Source organism: Pinus tabuliformis, chromosome 7, assembly GCF_031772625.1.
Source record: "Pinus tabuliformis cultivar Carrire ecotype Pingquan chromosome 7, CPIR1, whole genome shotgun sequence".
Classification (NCBI taxonomy): domain Eukaryota; kingdom Viridiplantae; phylum Streptophyta; class Pinopsida; order Pinales; family Pinaceae; genus Pinus; species Pinus tabuliformis.
Genome location: NC_142293.1, coordinates 1,136,456,480 through 1,136,481,159, shown reverse-complemented (window position 1 = coordinate 1,136,481,159; position 24,680 = coordinate 1,136,456,480). Strand labels below are relative to the sequence as shown.

At 40.5% G+C, this 24,680-nt stretch overlaps 1 protein-coding gene across 2 annotated transcripts in view; it reads right to left on the bottom strand.

Moving 5' to 3' along the window:
* Positions 1 to 2,454: 2,454 nt before the first annotated feature.
* Positions 2,455 to 24,680, bottom strand: part of LOC149251516 (uncharacterized) — a 52,495-nt gene continuing 30,269 nt past the window's right edge. For both annotated transcript variants that reach the window (XM_089459479.1, XM_089459478.1), the window contains exons 2-4: positions 4,423 to 4,772; positions 3,285 to 3,696; positions 2,455 to 3,185 (exon numbers count right to left, since the gene is read on the bottom strand). In XM_089459479.1, the coding sequence (XP_089315605.1) occupies positions 2,810 to 3,185; positions 3,285 to 3,696; positions 4,423 to 4,591 (957 nt within the window). In that variant the 5' untranslated portion in view covers positions 4,592 to 4,772 and the 3' untranslated portion in view covers positions 2,455 to 2,809. The remainder of the gene's footprint in view (positions 3,186 to 3,284; positions 3,697 to 4,422; positions 4,773 to 24,680) is intronic.

Genomic DNA, 24,680 nt, shown 5'->3' with positions numbered 1-24,680 from the left:
GGCCTAACTTAAGTGGCTTGGTCCTAGTGAAAGGTTTGGGTATTGACCAACCCAGTGAAAATTAGGTTAGAAACCAAAGTTGAAACTAGCTTAGGAAAAAGTTCATTATGAGATTTGCTAGGGACAACAAAAGGTTTTTACAAAATTGAGCTTTTTGTTTGCAATGCATTGAAGAAATTACTACTTCTAAACAATGTTAGAGCTAATTTCATTCAAATAAATATGATAATCCAATAATTCGCAGAATTTTCCCTCCAACCCCACATCTTTTCTCTCTTCATAATCTAATGTTATAACATGAATTGAAAATGTTCAACTAATGAAATGAATTGAAAATGTTCAACTAATGAAATGAATTGAAAATGTTCAAACTAATGAAACTCATACCAACCTTAACAAAACACAAACTAAAAACGCAAATAAATGCTATTACATATAATATTACATAAAATATAAACGTGCTTTACCATTCCGATCATTAAAGCTAATCTACATAAAATATAAACGTGCTTTACCATTCCGATCATTAAAGCTAATCTTTATCAATGGCTGGGAAGAATGATTCTTGTAACTCTGGCAATTCACCCTAGCAAATAGTACTCTTTTAGTGGTATAAGTTTACACCAACTTCCCTTATAGTCTCAAGTATAGGAGCATTTCGGTTGGAAGTTTTAATTATAATATGATTTTTTCAAAGATTTAGTCTATCGAATCCCAAGCGTCCTTGTATATGAATGATTAATCCTGGTTCAAAAATAGAATCCTGGATTTTAAGCTTTGCCCTTCAATCATACCATACCATATAAAGAATTTTTCTATCTGATACAGACAAAATTTATATTTTCGTTATATTTTCAACATCCTAAACCTTGCATTTTTTGTGTTAAAGGGATGCCCGTGCTAGTACCTTTCATAAGCTAAAACTAGGCTGCTTCTCGCTCCCAATTTACAAGCAAATCAATCTTTGATGGCTCAGAGTGATATGGATATAACCTGTTGCTAGGAAGAGATTATGGATGCTGTGAAAGTTGCACATTCTATGGTGGGCAAGAAGCCTCTGTACACAAGCAGTTGCATGCCCAATGTCTGCTGGGTAATGTGCTCTTTTGTTGTCATTGTTGTTTTGTTTGTTTTTTTTTTCATTGCGGTTTATGGACACTGGAGATCAGTGGCCGCTACGACCACAGTAACTATCCAGAGAAATCTATCCGAGGGGATCACTTCCCACCAGCCTATTAATAGAGCTTAACCCTAAGAGCATCGAGGAGAATTGACGCCATAACCACTCATTAACAAGATACTTTTAACACTCATTAACAAGGTGCTTTTAACGACAGAAACCCAACCAATTGAGCTACCATTCGGGATACACCTGTTGCCATTGTTGAGATGGTATGAAATACTGATTATGATTTGTATCGTACTCTACCACCGATCTCTAGTGTCAGAAGAATGAGCATAAAAAAATGACGCCTACACAATCAACATAGAAGCATTCAGTTTTGTAAAACGCAAAGAAGAAATATCGATAAAGCTTATATCCTTGGTTGATCATAAACTTGGAATACTGTCTTCGTATTTCTCAGATTAAATTACCCAAAATTTGCCTCTAATCCCACTGCATATGAGAAGTCAATACGAGAAACATATTAGTCCCTACAGAAGCAATCTAACTGTAGATTTAGTTCTGCTCTACATTGTTGTCAAGATACAAAGAAACCTAGCTCAGTTGAGAAAATCTATTTAGCCATCATTTTCTTCTTTGCAGCTGTACCAAACCTTTTGTACTTCAGAGAGAATATAATGAATGCACCAGACAAGAATTTCCTACAAGCTTTCTGATCTTAAGAAGTCCTTGAACGCTGCATCACAAAAGACAAGCAACATCATCTTCTAAAACAGCCTCCCACATATGGCTTGATACAAAGTTCTTGAGACTCCCCTACAAGCATTCTTATCTTCTTAATATAATCTCAAATGATGCATCACAGGACTTGCACATAAGCATATTCCCAATAAGTTCTTGAATGATGCATCACAAGATCTCCCTATAAGTATTCTTAACTTCTTAAGAATGAACTGATTCACAAGACTTGCCGACGATCATTCTCATCTTAAAACAGTTTACCACATATGGCGTTAACCTTGCTCGAGTCACAGTAAAAGCCTTCTGCCTTGTTGCTTGGCTACGCACTTTCAAGACATCTGTTTCACTTTGCCTTAATCCAAGATAACAGGACCTTTGAATGGTTTGTAAACACTCCATTAAACACAGGTTATCAGGTAGAAATGGCATGCATGTTAAAATTAATGGTTTCCCCAGGTCGGCAAAGCTTTACAGACCCTGAAAACATAGAAACAAGCAAAAGATATAAAGGAATAAAGAAGTTCTGAATATTACTACTCAAACTTTTAATAGGAATAGCAAAATGTACTAATCCTGGCACACAGCTCTTTGTAGGATTTTCACTGGAAAGAAAAAAAGAACAGTTAACATTTTGAGAATTCACACAAACAATTACAGAATTCCTTGTGTGTTAATTATACAAAATCAATCAATTCCTCTCCTACATTTCCTAGGGATATAAACTACAACACTGTTTACAAGACTGCAAGATCTGATCAGAACTGCTACATAGCAACTCAGATCCAGCAGGAGAAAATCTTTGCCACTGACTGCCAGCCAGTGTATACATAAAGCGCAACCCACAATGATTTCTAATGTTGCATGGCTTTCCATGCAAGAACTTATCAAAGCCTTGGAATTTGAAAACCTGAACAGCCATAGGTTAATTAGATAAAAACTAACTCATCCATCTCTCCGTTCCCTTTTCCTTTTCTCCTTTTTCCGCTTTTTCTTTTCCAACTTGTTTGTTTTTTCATGTGTTTTCTTTGATTTTGTTAATCTGATCTCTCCATCGGTATCCTCATCCATTTTCAAATCCTTTTTAGCTCGATCCCTTCTCGCTTCATGTTTATATTTATCTCGATTCAATTTCTCCAGGCCAACAACACATCCATCAGCCTTAGTGGAAGGTGGCATACTTGGTCCAATAATACGCTGCTCCCAGTCTTCCTTCAGTCGCATATCAGAAAGAACTTTAGACGATTTCTCTTCATGAGACATAAGGTAGGGTCCTGTTTCATCCATTCGTGATCCTACAGCTCCTCTACCACGCTTGGCCCTGCCATTCACATCACGGTATTTTTAATCAGTACTAAAGAACATACCTAACATGAGACAAACCCCCCATATATTAGCAGAGAGACCATAAGGTGCAGACCTTGAGCGTAGGAAGTCATCAACCTCTTCATCTAGTAGGCCCTCATCTCCAAGGCTACCAGAAATTTCATTATCATGAAATGAATCTCCTGATTCTAAAGAATCTGTTTCATCCCTCTGTTCTTTCTTTCTCTTGGCTGAATAGTGTGGATGTTTTTCAGAAAGCTCTGACATTTTGGGCGAATCAGCATTTTCTGAGTCACTGAACTCATTTCTATCACCGTCAACATCCTTGGAACTTGTGTATGCTATATGTTTTGAATTACACCCATACTCAGAGGTATGCCTTGAGCTTTCCAATTTGGAGCTTCTGTGATGTTTAGATGAACATTCATGACTATGCATACGTTGCTCAAGTTCCAACTCCTTTTCTCTGAGGCGCCACATTTCATTAATTTCTGCCATGCGGTTTGCTGCAATTGCATACAACATAAAAAATCAGCTATAAATCCAAACCAAAGCAGAACGTGCAGTGATTCACAACAGGGGGAACTTTTAAAAAGAAAACACACATAAAAAGTACTTTAGGACAAACAGATTTCTCAATGCAAACTATCTACTAAGAATAATTAATTCACTTGCAACTCTTGCATCTTATAGGAAATCAAAACACTTAACACTAAATTCCAAATGCATCAGCAAATATCCAAAAACAAAATCTTGGCACGGTGGCAGCTCAAACAAGGCCACCATTCTAAAATTGTTGCTGCTTGCGCTACCATAGCCATTTAATACAGAAAAAGTTGACTTTTAAATAATTTCACTGCTATGAAAAACTTGAAAGAAATCGAATAATCAATGGGGACTCTTAATTAAAAAAACAGTTCATGTAGTAATCAGGAGAAAGTACATTTATTTTGAAATAAAAGACTGCCAACCAAAAATTACTATCTGTCCAGTTAATGAAAATTAAGACTGATATGCAACATCTCATGCAACAGTATGACTAAGAAATCCAAAAAAATACTATTTTAGTTTTAGAAGCAAATGCAAAGGATGGGAAAACAATCTAAGAACCAGCACTGTGATACAATGAAAAATAAAATAAAGCTGACAGAAGACACAAGTTAAAAGTCATTTGCCAATATAAAACTTGTATCCTTATCCATGCCCATGCACACAGAGTGAATGATGCCAACCTTGCTGCACAGAACGAACTGTTGCAGTCAGAAACTGTGAATTGGGCCGTCCTCGCCCATTTGGTTTTTCTAGATAAGCATGCACACCTTCTCTATCAGCTCGCATACGTAACCTTTTAGCTTCCTCCACGATCAGAGCTGCTAGTTGTTTCTCACTTTCAGGGTCCATGGTGCAACCGGATTATCTAGTCCCCCATGAAATATTCCGATAACTTTACAAAGAAAGAACCCGAAACCTCTATGAGCGACACTGCTGCAATTTCTAAGTGCCAATATCCATTTTGTACCTGGGTCATATGAACCAGCTCAAGTCTTCAACCGGTAGACCAAAGTGAGAACCTGCAGAAAATCTGAAGAAATATATACGAGTCAATTCCAAGACATTTGAGTGGATTTCACCAATGCTAGAGATTACCTTGTTCATAATTCTAGGCATAAATTTGACAAACAAGTTTGTATTAGGTGCTTTGACTAATTGAGATTTAGACACAACATCACAGTTTCCAATTTCAGCTGGGCCACATAAGTTATTCATGACTTTTGAAAATCTGACAAGCATTTACTCCCTTACTGTAACAGACATGCGCAAGTGGAAAAGCAGGTCTGTTCCTAATGATATGCCAGTGTTGTTGAAATTAAGATTAGGTAGCTTTTAGTAATGATAGACAATTTGTTTTTGGCATGTACGGTTGGAATTTGGAAACAGGGCCGCCCTTCCATTTTGATCATGTATACCTATGTTGCCAAAAGGAATATAACCCCTTGACAAACCCAATCAATATCAGCACATGGTCCAGGTATACATAAATGATAAAAGAACATGTGTTCAAAGGTCATCACAAAATTAGACTCAACTTCTACTCAACTCGATGATGCTTGGTTTGAGAAGCGATCATGTAGGTGTGGTGAGCTTGAAGGTACACATGGCTTAGGAGGTAGCATTGGAGCTCTGCAGGCCTTTGGAGGAGAATTGGACCTTTCTTGAGCAATGTTTTAAAGCCTTGCAGTAGCAGAGCTCACTTCATTTCAAGAACCACCAACAGCAATGCTAGCTGCATTTGAGTCAGTTCAAGCAGATCGACTGGAGAACCCCTGAATGCCTCTGTTGATGATGCTAATGACCCAGTTTTCCCAAAAACAATTGAGGTAGCACCCATTGAAACACTCATTTCAGTTTGCCTAAAAGTTACATCTATTGAACCAGTTGTTGACCTAGATTTTGGAGCATTTAACATGTGGACCTATCTTGTGTAGAGTTAGGTTGCTTATGGTCAACTAGGTCCACTTTGTATTGTTTCTTATGGTCAACTAGGTCCACTTTGTATTGTTTGCCTCCCTTCATATAAATAAAAAGAGAGTCTTGCCATCATATGCATTGATGTTCAATCATGTAATTACATAACTGTTTTAGATATGTGAGAGGCAGAGCAAATTAATCTCTTTGTACTCTTCTTCATTTGTATTTTCTCTGTCTTGAGTGCTAAAGTTGGAGGAAATCCATGGGAGGACCAAGGTTAGGATTTTTCCCTAAGAGGACAAAAAATACCAGGGTTTGAGATAAACCCTACAGGACCAAAAGAAGCATATCATCTTGTAGCTCTTGTGAGAGAAGAAGACTAGGATATTGTGGCATTTGGAAACCCTAATGCTACTTGGTGTGGTTGTTGTGGAGAACACAGAGAGTGACGATCTTGTACACTTGTGGATTGCAAGTGTAGGTGCCAAGGACGACTTACCAATGTGTATGCTAGCTTGTTTACATCTTTGAGGGAGTGGCCAGCCTTGGTGAGGAGTGACTCTTAGCTAAAAGGGGTTTGATAGTTCAGGTTTTCTTGAAATAAACCCTAGAGGAACAAAATAAGTGTTTCAGCTTGTAGCTCTCGTGAGATAAGAAGACTAGGGTTTTGTGTCATTTAGAAACCCTAATGCTACTTGGTTTGCTTGTTACAAAGAACATAAAGATAATCTTGTACACTTTTGGGATGCAAGTGTAGGTGCCAAGGAGAACTTGCATATGTGAATGCTAGCTTGTTAAGGATCTTAGGTGGACTAACGAACTTTGGTAAGGAGTGATTCCTAGCTAGGAGTTGGTTAAGGTTTTCTTAAGATAAATCCTAGAACAACAAAAGAAGCATTTCATCTTGTAGTTGTTGTGAGAGAAGAACACTAGGGTTTTGGGTCATTTGGTAACCCTAGTGCTACTTGGTTTGCTTGTTATGGAAAACATAGAGGAAGGCGATCTTGTACACTTGTGATCTGCAAGTGTAGGTGCCAAGGAGGACTTGCCAATGTGTATGCTAGTTTATTTCAGGATCTTTGGTGGAGTGACCAACTTTAGTAAGGAGTGATTTTGAGCTAGGAGTTAATAAAGGTTTTCTTATGGTTTTTCCTAGCTAGGATTTAAACCAATGTTGCATGACTCATGCTCGAAAAATACTTGACTAGCATATCACTCACTGACTCGGTAAGACTTGGGAACAAACTCGGGTAAGACTCATGAAAGACTTGAAATATAGCAAAAAACTAAAAAATATCTCATTTTTTGCATAAAGATAAATTAATGGCATTTCCAACACATAAAAGTTATAAAACCATGGTTTACACAAGAATTCATAACAACATCTCATAAAATACAATCGTATAACATAACACAATTGATATTTGTATTCAAATATTTTAAAATCAATGCAGGACCTCATACAATATGAATTGCAACAAGACTGATGGTCTTCACAAGCATAGCTAGATGTAATAAATTGCAAGTGAATATGGAAATAAACAACATAGATGGAAAGGAATAAGAGGAAAAAATATGGTTGGGAAGATATCCCAAAGAACAGTATTCCAAAGAAGAAAAAATATGGAAACAAGGAGAAATGTTAAGCAATGCAAGAGCAATGTACAATGAGGCATGAAGAGAACAATAGTGAGTACGCCAAGTAGTGTCCACTACCACATCGAAATGATGAAAGGTTTGTAACAACAGAAGTTATTCTTCTCCTTTCTAGTAGAATGACTCCATATTTACTAAGGATAACTTGGAAAGATCATGCACTGTTTCTAAATTTATTGCGCAAGGTCAGCCACCAACTTTGCTTCAGCATGGGATGGTCTCCCCTCTGTTTAGTGGCCATCTGATAAACTAATGTTTCATTCAATGAAGCATTATCATATGGTTCACTATTGCTACCAGCTTAGATATCTGTTTTATTAACATTTTCCACAGTTTTAGTATGAAGCATAACCAATTCTTTTGAAGCAGAAATTGAGTATCACTTTGCTACTAAATGGGGTGTTACTTTACCACTAATTGGACAACCATAATCACTACTTCTGAAGGGTAGAGAAGAAGCTTTGAACTATTTCCAATAAGTTTCACATATATAGGTCAATTCTAAGTCACATGGTTCGAATTCGAGTTTGGGTTCAACAACAATTAAATTCAATTCCAGTTCAAAGGCTCGGCTTTAGGTTCGACTATATATATATATATATATAATTTTAGGTTTATATTTTAAATTTTATTTATGTCCTATTTTATCTTTTATATAATTTATTAATTTTTAATTATAAAAATATATATATTTTTTATTAATATTTAATGTAGATTTATTGTACTTAACTGATAGTTTAACAATTAATACAATGTGTGTGTATATATTTAATATAAAAAATATATATATATAATATAAGATATATATAATAATAAATAATATATAATTTAAAAAAAATTAAAAACCATAATTAACCTCTTCTCATTTTTGACAGTAGTCTGCGAACGAGAGCAAGCACTAGTGAAACGTGAGTCATCACGGTGTGACCATTGCAAATGGGGAATCACAACCTCACCACAGTGCGGCAGGTGGGAAGTAGCAATCACAGTCGCCCGAAATTGACAACACTGCAATCAATGAGGCTGATGGTTAAAACTGGTTTGGTCAGTAGTATAAAGAAGATATGCATAACTAGCAAAGGAATGTGAAAAACTCTATAAAACCCACAGCAAGGCACGTGGAAAACACCCATTAAAACCCACAATAATACATCAAAACGATTGGTGACGGAAAACCTCATCGAACCGAAACGAACTATAAATATTCTTTGGGATTTGTCGAATTTCTCAGAGAAGCTGTCTCTACCAGTTTTTCATGGATAAGTAAAGTTTACACATGATTGGCAATTAGATAAGATAAGATAATTATATTTATGTCCAACTAATGACCACAAAGTAGGTCAAAGTGACTATTGAGTACACTGACGTATATAAAAAGCGGGAGAACCAAACAGTCTCCTATAAAAGATACAATGCATGAAGTAAATCAACACCTGGCCCTGGCGGAGAAGATCCAGGACCTAATAGGTCTGAGGATCAGAACCATCTTTCCTAACATTTGAGTCTGAATGAATAACGATGAAGAAACTCAACAATGTCTGTTGGCCCGATGAAGAGCCGATGGCAAGTGCAGACTGTCCACTAAATCGTGTCTTGGGGGGGTTCACACGCTGCTGAACGCTGAAGGACCTAGTCTGTCTCCCAGGAATGGATCTGAGACGGAACTGTTGCTGATATCTCGTGTCACAGGGTGAGGTCCCACATATCTTCACTGATCTGGAGTCTGGATATGCACTGGTACCAATCAATCTCTTGGTGCCCCTGTTTGGAGGTAGTACCCTGAAAAATGTCGTGATCCTCTGTGTGGGGTCTGCTCTGATGGGAGGTTGAAGAATATACGCTCAGAACCTAAGAGCCTCCTGCATATATAGGGCCAAACATCTCTGATCGGGGTACCTGAAAAAGTCGGCAAGGGTCCGAGAATCTCTGAACAAGCAATGAAACTTTCCTCTGATCTCGTAGTAGACAGGGCATCCAAGGATGAAGTGCACCTCGGTCTCCACTTCCTATAAATGACATACCCGACAAAGTCTGTCTAGTCTATCCACCTAGTGGTCTGTCTCTACTCGAAGTCTATGAGAACCTACTATGAACTGGCCTAGAGGAATGCGAAGAGCATGCATCCAATGGTGAAACATATACTGGGGTCAAACAATGAGCCCGTCTCTCAACTCCAAGAAGTGCTCAGCATAGAAGGCCATCTTTGGGCGCAACCCTCCTAGAGGATTGACCCAGGTGCCCTGGACGAACTGCCTGTAGATGTCCTCCCTGATGATCTTGTTTAGCTCATGTTTAGTAGGTAAAAGGTGACTAGGAGCATCTAAGGAATATCGGAAAGGAGGGAGACGATCCAACTGAATTCCCACTGACTCTAAGAGGTTTGAAACTCCTTAAAACCAACATTTGGCTTGGCCTCTGGGGGTAGGACAAGCAATAGCCTCAGAAGAGAAATATGCCAAGTAAGGATAACGGTCCCTAATCTTTATCGAGTCTGCCAAGCCCTGGACACGATGCAAGAATGAAACCAATCTAAAGACCGTCTCAAACCGAAAGCGTTGAGCTCCAAACTCTGCAAGGATGATGTGTTGCGGCACTGTCAGTTTGTACCTAATGATGCGGCAGAGAAGAAGAATCTGGACTCTCTCAGCTGAAGCCCAGTCTGACTCAAGTAAAGACGGTTCCCAAATCTCTGAGGCATATAGAATAGTGGGACGAATCAAGGTGTCCATGAGGCTCATATTGGACGAGATGTCCTGGAAGTGATGTCGAAAGTAATGTCTCTCGAGAAGGGCTAAGGATCCATATCCTTTGTTGATCCGAGGCTGAAGCGTTGGTCGCAAACTGAAGCGGGGACCTGAAAATTGCACCCCCAAGTAAGTATACGTGTTGGTGATCTCAATCTCCTCCCCTCTGAATAGAAAGTGAAGGTCTGAGGTTTTCTTCACCCAATTGAAGATCATAACCTTGGTTTTACCCAGGTTGACTGTCAACTGTCGATGGTCACAGAATAGAGCTAAGGCATCCAACTGCCTCTGTAATCCTTCTAGGGATGAGGAGAGGAGGACCACTTCGTCAACAAAGAGTAGAATAGATATCAGAACCTGGTGAAGAAGGCAGCCATCAATGTCCTGGATATGCTCGTGTAGGAATGCTTCCAACTCATCAATATAGATCCAAAACAGGGTAGGGGATAGTGGACAACCCTGTTTACCCCCAATAGTGCTTGAAGATGACCAAGAACAGACTCATATAGGCACATAATAGCGGTCAATAGGGTTGCAGAAATGCCAATATATCTAAGTCTCTGGAGCAAGGCCTCCCTCGGAACAGAGTCAAAAGCTTTCCAAAAATCTACGAAACAACAATAGACTTTCGAAGAGCGGTGTCGTGCCTCCTCAATCACGGTGCGAAGGGTGAAAATGTGGTCAATGGTCTGATGATCCGGTCGAAAACCTGTCTGTCCCCTAGCTCTAAGTTGTCTCTGCTCAAGGTCACTGGAGAGCTTCCTATGTAGAACAGTAGCATACAACTTCGAGAACGTGTGACCCACCATGATCGTTCTGTAGTTATTGGGATTTGAGCTGGAACCTGATTTGTGGATCGGATGGATGATGTGGTGTGCCCATGTCGGTGGAAAACCTTCACGAACTACATGGTTGAAGAGATCAGCCAAGTAGCTAACCAAAGCACGGAAACCGTGCTTAAAGAACTCTGCTTGGTAGCCTTCCTCATTGGCTGCTTTGTTGCTGTTCATCACCCAAATGGCCTCTCTAATATCTCTGTCTGAGAATAGATAATAGGAAGAGGGTGGGGAGGTAACATGAATTTGGGCCTGCCCAGGAATATCATAAAGGTTGGAAGTGTGAGAGAACATGGATGTAGGGTCGAGGTCAGGTGGAAGAGGGGATCGTCGGGGAAGGATGGTATACCAGAATTGTTTAGGGGAATGGACAAGGAGAGCATAAAGTTCCTGTCTTCTATGGGAGACAAACAATCGTTTCTTGTGACGAAGAAGACGACGATAAGAGGCTTTGAGTTCGGAGTAGGAGAGTTGAGAGTGGATGAAAGCATATCGAAGTTCTCGATCTAGAGTCTTGCATTCATCATCGTACCATTTGTTCATGGGGCAAGATCCAAATTTAGGGGAGATGGAAGTGGAAGAGTGCAGTGGGGGAAGGATTTGAGTGCTGCTTCCCCAATGGCAGCTGAAGGACAAGTGTATTCAGTGGAAGCAGAGTCAAGCAAGGAGAACTAGGTTTTCAATGGGAGTATCTTACGTAGGGTAGAGGAGAAAATGTCAGGGTCTCCTTCGTCAAATCAAAAGGTAGTTCGGGGTGGGCCCCGAGGGGAGGGATGGGATGGAAGGGGAAGGTCAAACCGGAGAGAGAAGGAAATAAGTGCATGATCAGTGAGGGGGATGGGGGAGACTGAGAGATGGCGAATAAAAGGGAGCAAGTTATGGCTAGAGAGTACATAATCAACTACACTCACACCCCCGCCATATGGCCGACAAGTGAAAAAGCGAGAGTCTGGGAAACAGGGGAGACCATTTAGAATCAACAACTCCTGAGATTCCCCCAACTGCAATAGATGTTTACCATAAACTGTAATGGGCCCTAAAGCATCATCTGACATCCGGTGAAGCCCTACTGAATCTGGATCTATCCCCTGAGTACAAAATACATCCTCTGATCAGTCGTGGAGAGGGATCTGGAGATCTCTAGTGCGAGCATTGAAGTCACCTAGGAGGATGACTTCCCCAACAGCACAGTACCGGGTGATGTCGATGTACAAGTCTATAAAGGGATCCCCATTTGAGCCATTATGGACAGCAAATGGTGAAGAGGCTGGGGGGAAGTAACAAACTACAATGTAGATGTCCCTCGGAGGAGAGACTCTGACGCTAATCTGAATCCACATAAACCTGGAAAACTCATCTTCGGCTACCAAAGATACCATGTTCCAGAGTGAGTCACTAGCCAAACAAGCAACTCCACCTGATCCTTTGACCCCTCCTAAGCTCCTCGTCTCTTGCCTGCAAACTGAGATCCAATGGTAACCTGCAATATCTGGGAGGGGTCGAACAGGGCTCACATGAGTCTCGGTCACGAAGAGGATGTCCATTGATTCAAGAGCATCATACAAGAGTCTCGACGATGACCAGAAAGATCCATTGCCATTCCAACAACGGATAGAAATACCTGTACCCTGTCGCCTCCCCAAGCGGGCCCGTCATTTGGAACCTCCAGTTCGGGGTTTCCACCCAGGTGGGAAGGAGTCCCGAATCACTACCCGGAGATTCTTGATAACCACCCATTTCCCTGCCTGTCGTGCTGCCATAACTTGTTCTCTGGATTGTTTAAGTTCCACAACCTGTGCTCGAGTGAGGTCCTCGTCTAAGAAAATCCTGTTGGGAAGAGAAAACAACTTTCACTTAGCCCTGAGGGCGCAGAGTCGGTCAGATGCAATCCGAAACCTGAGGAAGAGAGTGGAGTCGTAGCCCAGCCAAGCTCTGTCCAAAGCTATATCGGGGAGGCTAAGGGTGTCCCAAAGGAACCTAGCCCCCAGTTCCATAGGATCCGGTGACGGGTGGGGTAAAGGGAGACCTCTCACCTTGAGATTCAATTCTCTTACCTTTCTGTTTTGTTCTTCCCTAAGTTTTGCTTGCATTACCTCCTCAACTGCTGCAAGAGGGGTAGGAGTTTTATCCTTCCCTCGAACCACCAGTACCCAAGAATTGATGTGTGTCTCTGTTTCTTGTTTGAAAGTGGCTTGTTGAGATCGAATCTCTTCTTGCTTGATTTTAAGGTCAAGGATTTCTGCATGCAGCAAGGATTTCTGCATGCAGTGCACCATTTGGAGGATGGAGAATTTCCTGTTCTTTAGTTTCATGTAACATATTCTTAAGGGATAAATTATCCCCCTCCACTTCTGAAACTCTAGCAAAGAGGGTGTATATTTCTTAACGGAGCTGCTTGTTTTTAATTTCGAGAAATTCCATTTTCCGCAACATTTGTTCTACCAAGGCTATCCAGAATGAAAAATTGGACTTCGGGCTGACTACCACTTACTCTTGCTAGTTTTCAACAACTGATAATTTAGCAAGGCTAAACATGTCATCTTGGCACAATTCGTCATGTTGCACGAATCCAATCCCTGGATTTGGAACCCATTTTTTTGTCTCTGTATGTTCCTCAGCAGTAGAATTCATCAAAGGATTTAGAGAAAACCTGTCTACCGCCATCTTGGTATTAGTCACAATGGAATTTAGTGGGCAGATTTCGTCAAACACATGACGTGCATCCTCGGGCTGCCTGTCAGTTATCTGGCCTGCTCCTCACTATTGCTCTGTTGTTGCTATCCTCGGGTTGCCTGCTAGTAAAGAACCCAATACCCATATGCCCCAGAAAATAAATGAAGAAGCCAACACTTGCAGGCCTAAGCGCTGCAAAACTTGATTCTCGGCTTCACGTCAGATCCAGCGAATGGGGGAGAAGCGAATCAGTAAATGGAGCACCCAAATCCGGAATTCAGGCTTTCTGTTGAACACGGGTGGGACGGGTGCGACTACTTGAGCTGGACTCTGCAAAGACTGGGTCGACTGATGGTAGGAGACGAGATCGATTACAGCGTCATTCCCTTAACCTTGCAAGCGGCAATCGAAGTGCAGAACTGAAGTGGTCCCAGGCTTTGTAATGCAGACACGGCCCTGGGAAAAATCTCACCTACGTTGTTCTCCTCAAAAGAACAAAAAATCTCACCTGCGTCTGTAAACATTCCTTAGAAGCATTCCTTTGTATCATTGGCCTTACCCCTGTGCTTGAAATACAATAAAAGAGCCTCTTAAGAGCATGCAATATTGAAGATGAGAATTTGCTTGGAGATCCTAGCAACCCATATATTAGAATTGTTAAACCAGAATCAACAGTGAAATAAACGAAATGCAAAAATCCATAAATTACTAAGAGAAAAAAAATGGTGTTTAAAAGTTAAAACTGATGGCCGAGTTTGACAAGTATTGGGGAGTCTGTGGGGCAAGTATGGCCGAGTCACTCGTTTTGTAGCCGACTTGGCCATACTCGGCCCACTTGGCGAGTCATGCTACACTGATTTGAACAGCTTGACTTGTACCAGCTTGTATTGAGATGTTTGCATGTACATGTACTTCTCTCTCTCTCTGTGTTCAACTCTCCAAATTTTGTGTTGTAGATTTGAATTTCAGCATATGTAATCTTCATGATTGAGTAGATTCTAGTGTTAGTTATGCACACAGACTCAACATAACAGTGAGTTGAATTGATCAAGTGATTTAACACACATCTAGAAGATAAAAAAGAAAGATGTATTGTTGTAATAAGTATTTTCAGATATGTTATATGCTTGGAAAGTGTGACCTAAGCACTGAAACTTTGTGGTATTGAAGTACATTTGATTGTTATTTATTTTTTTGGGCTGCCTTGTGAATTGGGTTGAGTTTCCGCTGTCATAAATTAATATTTCAGATTCAGTCCTAAGGCTGAAAGTTCATAGTTAATAGATCTGGGAAACCTCATGCTTAACGTGTAATCTCTAAATTTGCTTTGAGAAGCAATTCCCAAAATTTCCAAATGTAATCAAAGCTTTTCAAAAATTTAGACTTGGTATTAGCGCTGATTTGACTGAAATTGATTGGGTGTGAAACTCTAGAGTGCTTAGGAGAAGTACTTTAACCCTAGAAGAGTTGTCCTATTTTATTTGTTTTTATCTTGCTTTAAGGTGTGCTTCAAAGTTGCAGGATGATTATTCTCGATCTTAGAGAGAGTATCAGTTTGGAAGGTGCTCCCAATTTCTTACACGTTCAGGCTACAAATGCTTTTGGAGAAAGCCATGCTTTGGGAGCACTTTGAGAAAGAGATTATTGAACCTACCAATCTAACACAATTGGCCATGCATGTTAAGGAGGAGGTCAAGGCAAAGAGAATCATTCTTGATAAAATGAAGGATCTATTCATCCATCATATTTTAGACAAGATGACACATAAGTTGATGTATTAAGTTTTGGTTGGTTTATATTCGAGTTCTTGTAGACAAATGCCCTTGGGAAACAAGCTTTCAACCATCCACATCAGAAACACAGATACATTGGTGAGCTACCTAGCTCGGGCCTCAGAGTTGGGACTCGGGAGATTAGTTGGCAACCAAAGGGACAAAAGTAGAAGATAAGGAGTTGATGCCCATTGCCTTGAATGGACTTGCTCCATCTTGGAAGGCATATTGTCCAAGTGTTTACAATCATGATGTTAAAATTGGCAACTAGGGCCAAACCCCATGTGGGTCATCTTATTAATGGCAGCTGATATTTTTCTTGGATCCCTCTCATCGAGAGGTGTAGGATTGATCTAAAGATCATCCGATTCCGATAAGTATTCATGGAGATATGAATTTATTTGTGTTATGGGCAATTCGTCAAGGTCGGCCAGCAACCAAATATACCCCACTTGTGCTCAACGTTTTAGTATAAATAAAGGAGGACTTCAAGTCATTTGATATCATCTCTTGTGATCTCACTCTCCACTTGTTTGGGTTTTTAGTGGAAGAAGAGGTCTAGAGGAGATGACTTCTATGCAGCCCTAAAGAAGGGTCATCTAGGAGAGCCCTAGCCGCAGACTTGTAGGAGATCTGGCCACAGATCTAAGAGGCCCTAATCCGCAGCCAAAGAGAGCCCTAATCCGCAGCTAAAGGGAGTCCTAATCCGCAGCTAAAGGGAGCCCTAATCCGCAGCAAAGGGAAGGCCCTAACCAGCAACTAGAGGAGGCCCTACGCTGCCCTACCTAAGGGTGATATGGATATACCCTAGCTGCAGCAACCTAGAGTCTGGACGACGTGGGAAAACAGGGATCCAAAGTCTGCTATAGGAGGCCGAGTGGCTGAGGTATGTGCGGATAGTCTTAGGGCTGGAACAGTGATATAATCAGGATCCAGTTTGCTGTGAAGAGGGCTGAGAAGGCTGACTGTTAGGCCGAGCTCCTAAGGGTCAAACACGTTGCTGTTTGGAAGTTATTTTGGCACATTTCGAAGGTATGTTGCTACAGCAATCTGTTGTGCTAGGCCGCAGGCCATAGCACACAACTAGAGGCTATGTGAGGGCTGTCAAGGGTGGACAGCGCCCTAAGCAAGCAGCATGGGTGAGGAGGAGACCAATGGGGGTATGCCACAGCCCTTAAAGGGTTAGTTTGTTGACTGGGATGAAACTAGGGCTGCTGTAAGTGCCCTAACCAAGTGTGCAGCAAACAGCTGTGCAAACAAATGACAGCATGGCCTAATTGGACTTTTTGGGCATGTTGGTGTAGCTGGACATATTATGGGACAGCAGCTAGTACAGCATAGTGCTATCAGCAAAAAGTGATGGGTAGCAATGCAGCATAATGTTAAAAGGGTGCAGCATGACGTGATGCATAGTATAGCACTATGTATGATGCAGCTACATGATTGGATGCAGTGATGATGAGTGCAACATAGAATGCAGATCCGTGATGAAAGCAACCCAGTGATTGGAGAAGCACAATGACAGGAGCAGCAGCATGAAGTGCATAGCATGCTCATTAGGTCCAGCAATGTGATGATGAGTGCAGCATGGTGCAACACATGGACGAGATGCAGCGCAATGATAGGTGAAGGAGTCACCTTGGAGAATCAGTTGAAGTAGCATATCTTCAACTGATCTCATGTAGAAATGATCTATTCTCTTATCTAGAAAGTCAAAGTGTTGACTTTTGTTGTAAATGTACTATCTCTCTCTCTCTCTCTCTCTCTCTCTCTCTCTGCTGAACTATTGAAGAACATATAAGAAGAATTGATCAAGGGTTTTCCCACATTGGGGTTTGTCCCTGGCTAGCGCCACATCTTATGTCCTCTTGTCTTGGCTTGTCTTCTGCGATTTATGTTTATGTTCTATCTGCAGTTTACTTTAATGCTGATGTGATTGCTAATCTGGAAGAGATATTGAGCTAACTGTGAAAATAGAAATAAATTGCTCTAAGCATAGAACATACCTAAAATTAACACATGACCATTCACAAAATTATGCAAAGCTTTGGAATAACCTTGTGCAAGAAGAGATCAAGTTGGAATCTTGTTTAGAGCAACAAAAATAAGTATAAAACCTTATCCTCATTGGGAGGATGAGGAAAGTAAGCAAGAAAGCATACAAGAAGGGTAAGAAGGAAGATTCAAGTCTAAGAGTGAAAAAATTGAGTAAGGTGTTCCATTTTAGGTGTTATCAATTGGGACCTTATGCCAACCAATATTTGAAGAAGAAGAAGGGGAAGGCCAAGCAAAAATAAGCTACATGACTCTTTTTACAAGGAAGCAAGGGTCAACTAGGAGTTGACATTGCATTACAACCCACAGTAGAATGAGGTTGTGGAGAGAAAGAACATGTCTATTATTGAGACTACTAAGTGTCTAATTCATGATATGGATTTTCTTATGTGTCTTTAGGTAGAGGCTTGTATATTTTGAACAGGAGCCCCCACAAGATCTTGAAGGACAAGACACCAAAGGAGGCATTCACAAGTGTGAAACCAAATGTAGCATATTTCTGTGTATTTAATTATCTAATTATATTCATGCACCGAGGAGAAGAGGATTACGTTAGAACCTTTAAGTATCAAGGGTAATTTTTGTTAGATACAATAAGACTTCCAAAGCCTAAAGGATTTACATTCCAACCAATGTTGCACGAAGCGCCCCCCGCCCCCCAGTTCCAAGCCCCGAAGCGCGTCCCGTACGGAAGCGCCTAGGAAGCTTGGCCGAAAGCGCGCTTCCGAATATTTTGCCGCTTCCTGGAAATTCGGAAGCGTGGTAGAAGCGCCACTTCCAGGCCTCCGAAGCGCACTTTGTATGGCACTTCGAGGCTCAGAAGCGTGGCGCTTCGAAGGAGGAAGCGTACGCTTCCGGAAGAGGCCACGCGCAAGGCAAAAAAATCATTTTTTTTTTTTTAATTTATGTTAACTTAGCATAAAGGGGGTGGGTTAGGGTGAGGTTAGAGTGAGGTTAAGGTGAGGAATGAAGAGAATAAAGCCCCCATTCATTCCTCATTTTCTCACTTTGAGTTTATGAGAGTTGGAGAAGAGAAGAGAGGAGAGGAGAAGAGAAGAGAGGAAAGGAGAGGAGAAGAGAGGAGAGCTTGGAGGAGTGAAGGAGGAGGAGCTTGGAGCAGGAGCACTTCATCTACAAGAGCTAAAGAGGTAAGTTCAAACCCCAGACTCCCTTATTTTTTTGACAATTTTTTTGTATTTTTCTCCTCCCTCTCCTACTCTTTCCCATTGTTTCTACTTGCTCCTTTACTTACAGATTGTCCACCACCTATACCCATATTCCAAGATGGTGTTCTTTTGGCTTCTATGTATCATTCCACTCTTGGTTTTAATGATGGCAAAGGGGAATAGGAATAGAAGGAAAGAAACACAAGAGGACAGTGGTCCCAATATGAGTGACCCAATGTATGATGAGGAGGAAGGGTTTGAAGAGGAAGGGGATGAACCTGAAGGGGACACTGAAACACAAGATGGGAAAGCTATATCAACACCCTTGTGGAACTATGTGACCAAACTTGATGGGGGAAAGGGTGGTGGATCTTACAAATTTGTGTGCCCTCACGGTTGTCATGGAGGAAAACCATATTGTGGTTCATATACCCGTCTTAGGAGGCATCTTTGTGGGGTGCTGGACGGTGATGAAATAAAGGGTCCTATGGGGGTACAAATTTGCCCAAACATTTCAACTGAAGAAGGAAGAAAATACATCCAAATAGAGATGGCTGCACAACAAAAAAACAAGAAACAAAAAACTCATTCTAAATCAAGTGCAACCTCTAAATTTGGTAGTTGCTCATCTCCTCATGGTACTCTGCAAGCTCTGGAGGTAGAAGAACAATAGGGGATTTCCTTAATGTTGCTGGGAGGGATGATGTGGATGGAAAGATAGTCCGTTTTCTTTGTGCTTGCGGTGTACCATTCAATGTGCTTTGCTCTCCCTATTGGCATGAAATGGTAAAGGCCATCAATGAAGCCCCAAAAGGATACAAGGCCCCCAACTATGAGAAAGCTAGAACAGTGTTATTAGAAAGAGAAAAAGCTAAGGTTCAAAGAGCTTTGACACGTTTTACAAATGAGTGGGTAGATTCTGGGGTATCCATTTTATCAGATGGGTGGACAAATATTAGAAACCAACATTTGATAAATGTTCTTGGTGTTTCTTCTAGTGGTGCAGTATTTATTACATGTCATGACTCCTCCTCCATCAGTGCATCTGCACAAAACATTGCAGATCTCCTATTGCAATCAATCAAAGATGTTGGTCCGAATAATGTGGTTCAAGTGATCACAGATAATGCAGCAAATTGTAAGGCAGCAAGAAAAATTATTGAGCGTACTCATCCACACATCTTTTGGTCTGGGTGCCTGGTTCACACATTGAACCTTTTGATGCCTGATATTGTGAAGCACAAAGAATGTGGGTGGATTACTGAGCTTTACAGGAGAGGGAAGCATCTCATTAAATTCATCACAGGGCATACAAGGGTAAACTACTTCTATGGCACTTACTCCAAGTTGCAGTTGCTTAAAATTGCAAAGACAAGATTTGCTAGTTATTACCTCACCTTTACGCGGCTAGTGAAGATGAGACAAGCTTTAACTAATCTGGTGTGTGCTGAATCATGGGATGAAATTAACACTGACATAGATGGTGCTAATGCAGTCAAGGACACTGTTCTTGACATTTACTTTTGGGCACAGGTTAAATATGTTTTGCAATTCACCAAACCAATTTATTACATGATCAAGTTTGCAGATTTAGATCGACCAATAATTGGGGAGGTGTATGAGCAAATGGATAGCATGTTGGGGCAGATTAAAGACATTGTTGAGCCTAGAGATACCACCTTGTACAATTATATTCGTGTAGAGGTGGAAAACCGATGGGAAATGCTAAATGTTCCATTGCATGCATTAGCATATGTTTTGACACCTAAATACTATCATCCATCATGGCTTTCAACACCAGCACCTGGGGGGGGAAGCAGGAGAAAACCACACCAAGATCAAGAGGTTCACAGAAAATATATGGCTGCATTGAGTAAATTAATCCCTGATGAGGAGGAGGCTGCATTGGTACGGAGACAGGTGAGCAACTATACGCTTAACACTGGTCCATTTGGGAGCATGCATGCAATTAAAGATCGAGAGACTTTTTCTTCTCGAGTGGTAGAACATGCATGGAGGGGGTACTCCACTTCTACAGCCTTTGGCATTGCAGGTGCTATCACAGGTGGTAAACACTTCTTCTGCAGAGAGGTGTTGGAGCTCTTATTCTTTCATCCACAGTGTTAAAAGGAACAGGTTGAGTTTAGACCGGGCAGAGAGCTTGGTTTATGTTCATTACAACTTGCGATTGTTGTCCCATTACTGTGAAGATGCAAAGTCTAATAAAGACCTGTTGATTTGGGACAAGAATCCAGAGGAGCCCAATTTGGAGGATGGAGTGTTGCGATTAGAGCAATTAGAGGATGCTCTTATCCAGGTATGTCCATTGTGGTATGAATTTTCCAATTTTTCCTTATAAAGCATTTCTCTAATTCATGTTTTTATTTTTTTGTTAACTAGTGTTTTTTTTTTGCATGAATTTTTTGAGCGATTCCAGGATGATGATGATCGTGTTGATATGCCACCCCCACCCCCATCTGGTCCCTTGGTTCCTAGGTTCCATGGTTCAACACCAACAACAGGGGGTTCTTCTTCATCAGTTTCAGTGCCACAACTTCCACAGGCACCATCTTCTTCATTGCCACCACGTGGAGGCCCGCCGCCATGTTCTCTTCGTGGTGGAAGGAGGAGAGATTAGTAGATATATTCACAATCTACTACTTTTTGTCATAGATTACTCATTAGACTTGTAGGCTTGTGAATTTGAATTTTGAACATTTTTTGTCTTGGCGGTGACCAAGTGACATATTTTGTAAACATTATTATTTGAATTTTGGACATGACAAATGTTGACAGTTGCTCACTTGCTAGATAAATCATAATATTCTCTATGTTTTATGTTTTATAATATGCTTAAATGTTTTATGTTTTATAATATGCTTAAAAATTTGATGTATGTTTGTAATAGCTAGAATATAGATGATTGTTGTACATACTAGTAACTACAATGGAATCATGGATGCCATATCTATCTTGATTTATGCAAAAATATGCATGTTTGCATGTCTTCTACAATTAATTTGGTATTTGGGATGTTCGTTTTGAGTATAAATGCAAAAAAATATAAATATATATATATATATAGCAGACGCTTCCGCGGACACTTCGCTTCCTAGATTTTTGGAAAATGATGCTTCCGCGTCCCCGCTTCCAAAAAACGTCCCCGCTTCGTGCAACATTGTTTCCAACACAGTGGAGCATTGTGCCGAGTCAAGATGTGATGCGTGATGAGGATATAATGTCCTCTAGTTTATAGGTGTCTCCTCTAGAGATTGAAACAAGTGAGGAAGTTGTTCCAAAGGTTGATTAAAGGGGTAAAGTAGAATCATATCCAGGTGTGGATGAGGTGACATTGGGGATGAATATGCCCTCATCCTCTAATCCAATGTGCAAAAATGACTTACTCAAACATTACAGGATGCATTGGAGTACATAAGAGAGCCCAAATCATCAACGAGGCCGACCCTACCTCCTAGGAGATACCTTAACTATATTGCATTGGCTTCTTCCATTTGTGAGCCTTCCGATTGTTTTGAGGAGGTGAGGTGTCATATTTTGATGGAGGATGATGTTTGGGTTGTCTCCAAGACTATGGTAGGTCATATTTGTAAATGGTGAGTTTGGTTGAGTTGTAGAGGGCGCAGACTACTAGCAGTGAAAACATTTTCTTTGTGAAAAATGAGTGTTAGCTTTTAGGGTTGCTCTATAAGTGTTTATAGCGTGCTTGAGGGTGCTTCATGTGATGTGGGGTGCATGGTGTGTTGATTACCCTTGGTTGTATCATGATGGACATACACATTGGAGTTAACTTGCTCATTGATTGCCATGCCTCAACTCGATGTTTATGTGGCACACTTCCTTGGAGAGTTGGAGACCTAGATAACATGATGATATTTTTCACGGGGTGCAGACATGGATAGGTTGCTTGATTGCTTGGAAGGGTCTCTTGCCTTTGACAAGGAGCATTTGGCATCTTGGAGGAGGGTGTTGAACCTTAGATGGCGGGGGGTACTAGGTTGCTTGCATAGAGGCTTGTACTTGACTTGAGGATCCTTTAGTTTGAGGAGAAAATCATCTATGTGTGGTGGACCTAGTGGTACACATGGCTTAGGAGGTGGTGCTGGAGCTTTGCTGGCCTTTGGAAGAGTGTTGGACCTTTCTTGAGTAGCGTTTAATCTTGAAGCCTTGATTTTTGGATGTTCATGCCCTAGAGTTTGACATGTGTCACCTAGAGTTGGAGCACTTCAAAGGTGGGCTTATCTTGTAAAGAGTTAGGTTGCTTGTAGTGGATTAGGTCCACCTTGTATCATTGGCCTCCCCCACCTTTCACATAAAAAAGGAAGGATAGTCTTTCCATAATATTCATTGATGTTCATGCATGTAATTACATTCTTCTATTAGAGATTGTGAACTAGAATGAACTAATCTCTTTGTAGTCTTCTTTATTTGTACTTGTTATCTCTTGAGCATTGAGATTCTTAGAAGAAATTCAAGGGAAGACAGATGTTAGGGTTTTTTCCCTAAGCAGAAAAAGAAAACTAGGGTTTAGTATAAACCCTAGAGCAAAAGAAGCATTTGATCTACATTTGATCTTGTAGGTGTTGTAAGAGAAAAAGACTAGGGTTTTGTGGCATTTGGAAACCAATGCCACAAAGCTAGGGAATAAAGTGAAGCAATCTCAATCCTAAAGCAAGTTTTCATATTTGCCCATACACTAACTTTGCCACGTACATATACCAAGTGCACAATGTTTTGAAGACTCCAGACAAATCTTCTTCCATAGTAAATCTGTTTTTAGACATCTATGCATCCTTTTGGCACTTCCGGGGAGGGCTTGTATTTCAATGGTATTTGGCAGTCAATATCCATCTATAAGTTGGAGTAACCACAAAGCAAAGTGATCTCACTCCTAGAGCAAGTGTGCAATTCCTTGGGGCATACAAGGAACCTAGCTTTGGTTAAAACTTAAAACTCAGTTTGGTCACTGCAACTATTAATGAGAGCCCAAAACCAGCGCAGACAAAGTTAGTGTATGCGCAAATATGAAAAGGAGTAGCAGAAATTCTTCATTAAAAAGAGAACATTTCTTCTTTGAGCTGTGTCTTTTGGCTTCAGTGCAGAATTGAGCACTCTTTGGGTATTTTCACCAAGGCTCCTTTTTTATAAATCACACAGGGAAATTTTAGCTTCTTCCATATTTATTCATTGTGTTAGCAGTCCTTTTATCGATGAATGTCTGGATTCTGAGAGGATACATTGATGGATTGTTCACAAAATGAGCCTCTAACCACTTTATTAAATTTGCATTACAAGCTCTAATAAAGAAGCCCAGATGGAAGGGAGAAGGTTTTAAATTTTTTATATTATAGACTAATTGCCAGAGAAGTTAACCATACATAGGATTTGGAATTTCAGCTATAAAAGAAACCCCAGTAAAGAAAGTTATGCTTGGGATATTTGAGGTAAAGGCTTGTTGCCATAGTACTTAACGACTTATTTTATCTTTTCTTGTGTCTAAAGCTTCACAAATCCCGTCGAACAATTTGTGTGAGGTTTGTGGGTTTTGTGTAAAGCAAGGAAGAAGAGTTTCTCTTTGTGTTATATTTGCACGAAGTTCTATTGAGATAGTTGAGTATATAAGTATTTAATGAGAGCTTTTTTTATGTGCAGAAGGTTTGTGGGTTTTGTGTACAGCAGGTAAGAAGATTCTCTCTTTGTGATATGTTTGCATGACGTTCTATTTAGATAGTTGAGCATATAATATTTTAATGAGAGCATTTTTTATGTGTGGATAATGGTTAAGGGAAAGGATTTGAACACATGGTTCATGGATACCATCTTTTTACCCAATATTGATGAAAACCTTCATATTCGACATTATACCATAGGTACAGAAATGTCCTCAAACATGAAGAAATGAGGATGACAGAAGATGGTTCATTTGTTGACCTTTGGATAAAGTTTATGTGGTTTTAAGTATTATATATACACTGTATAAGCTGCTATGAGAAAACAGCGATGAAATTGATCTTAAAAGTTGCCCCAGAAGAAATATCTAGTCTCCTAGAAGATCCTTCCCACATGACTAACAATTTACTTCTGCCATTGTTGTTAAACGA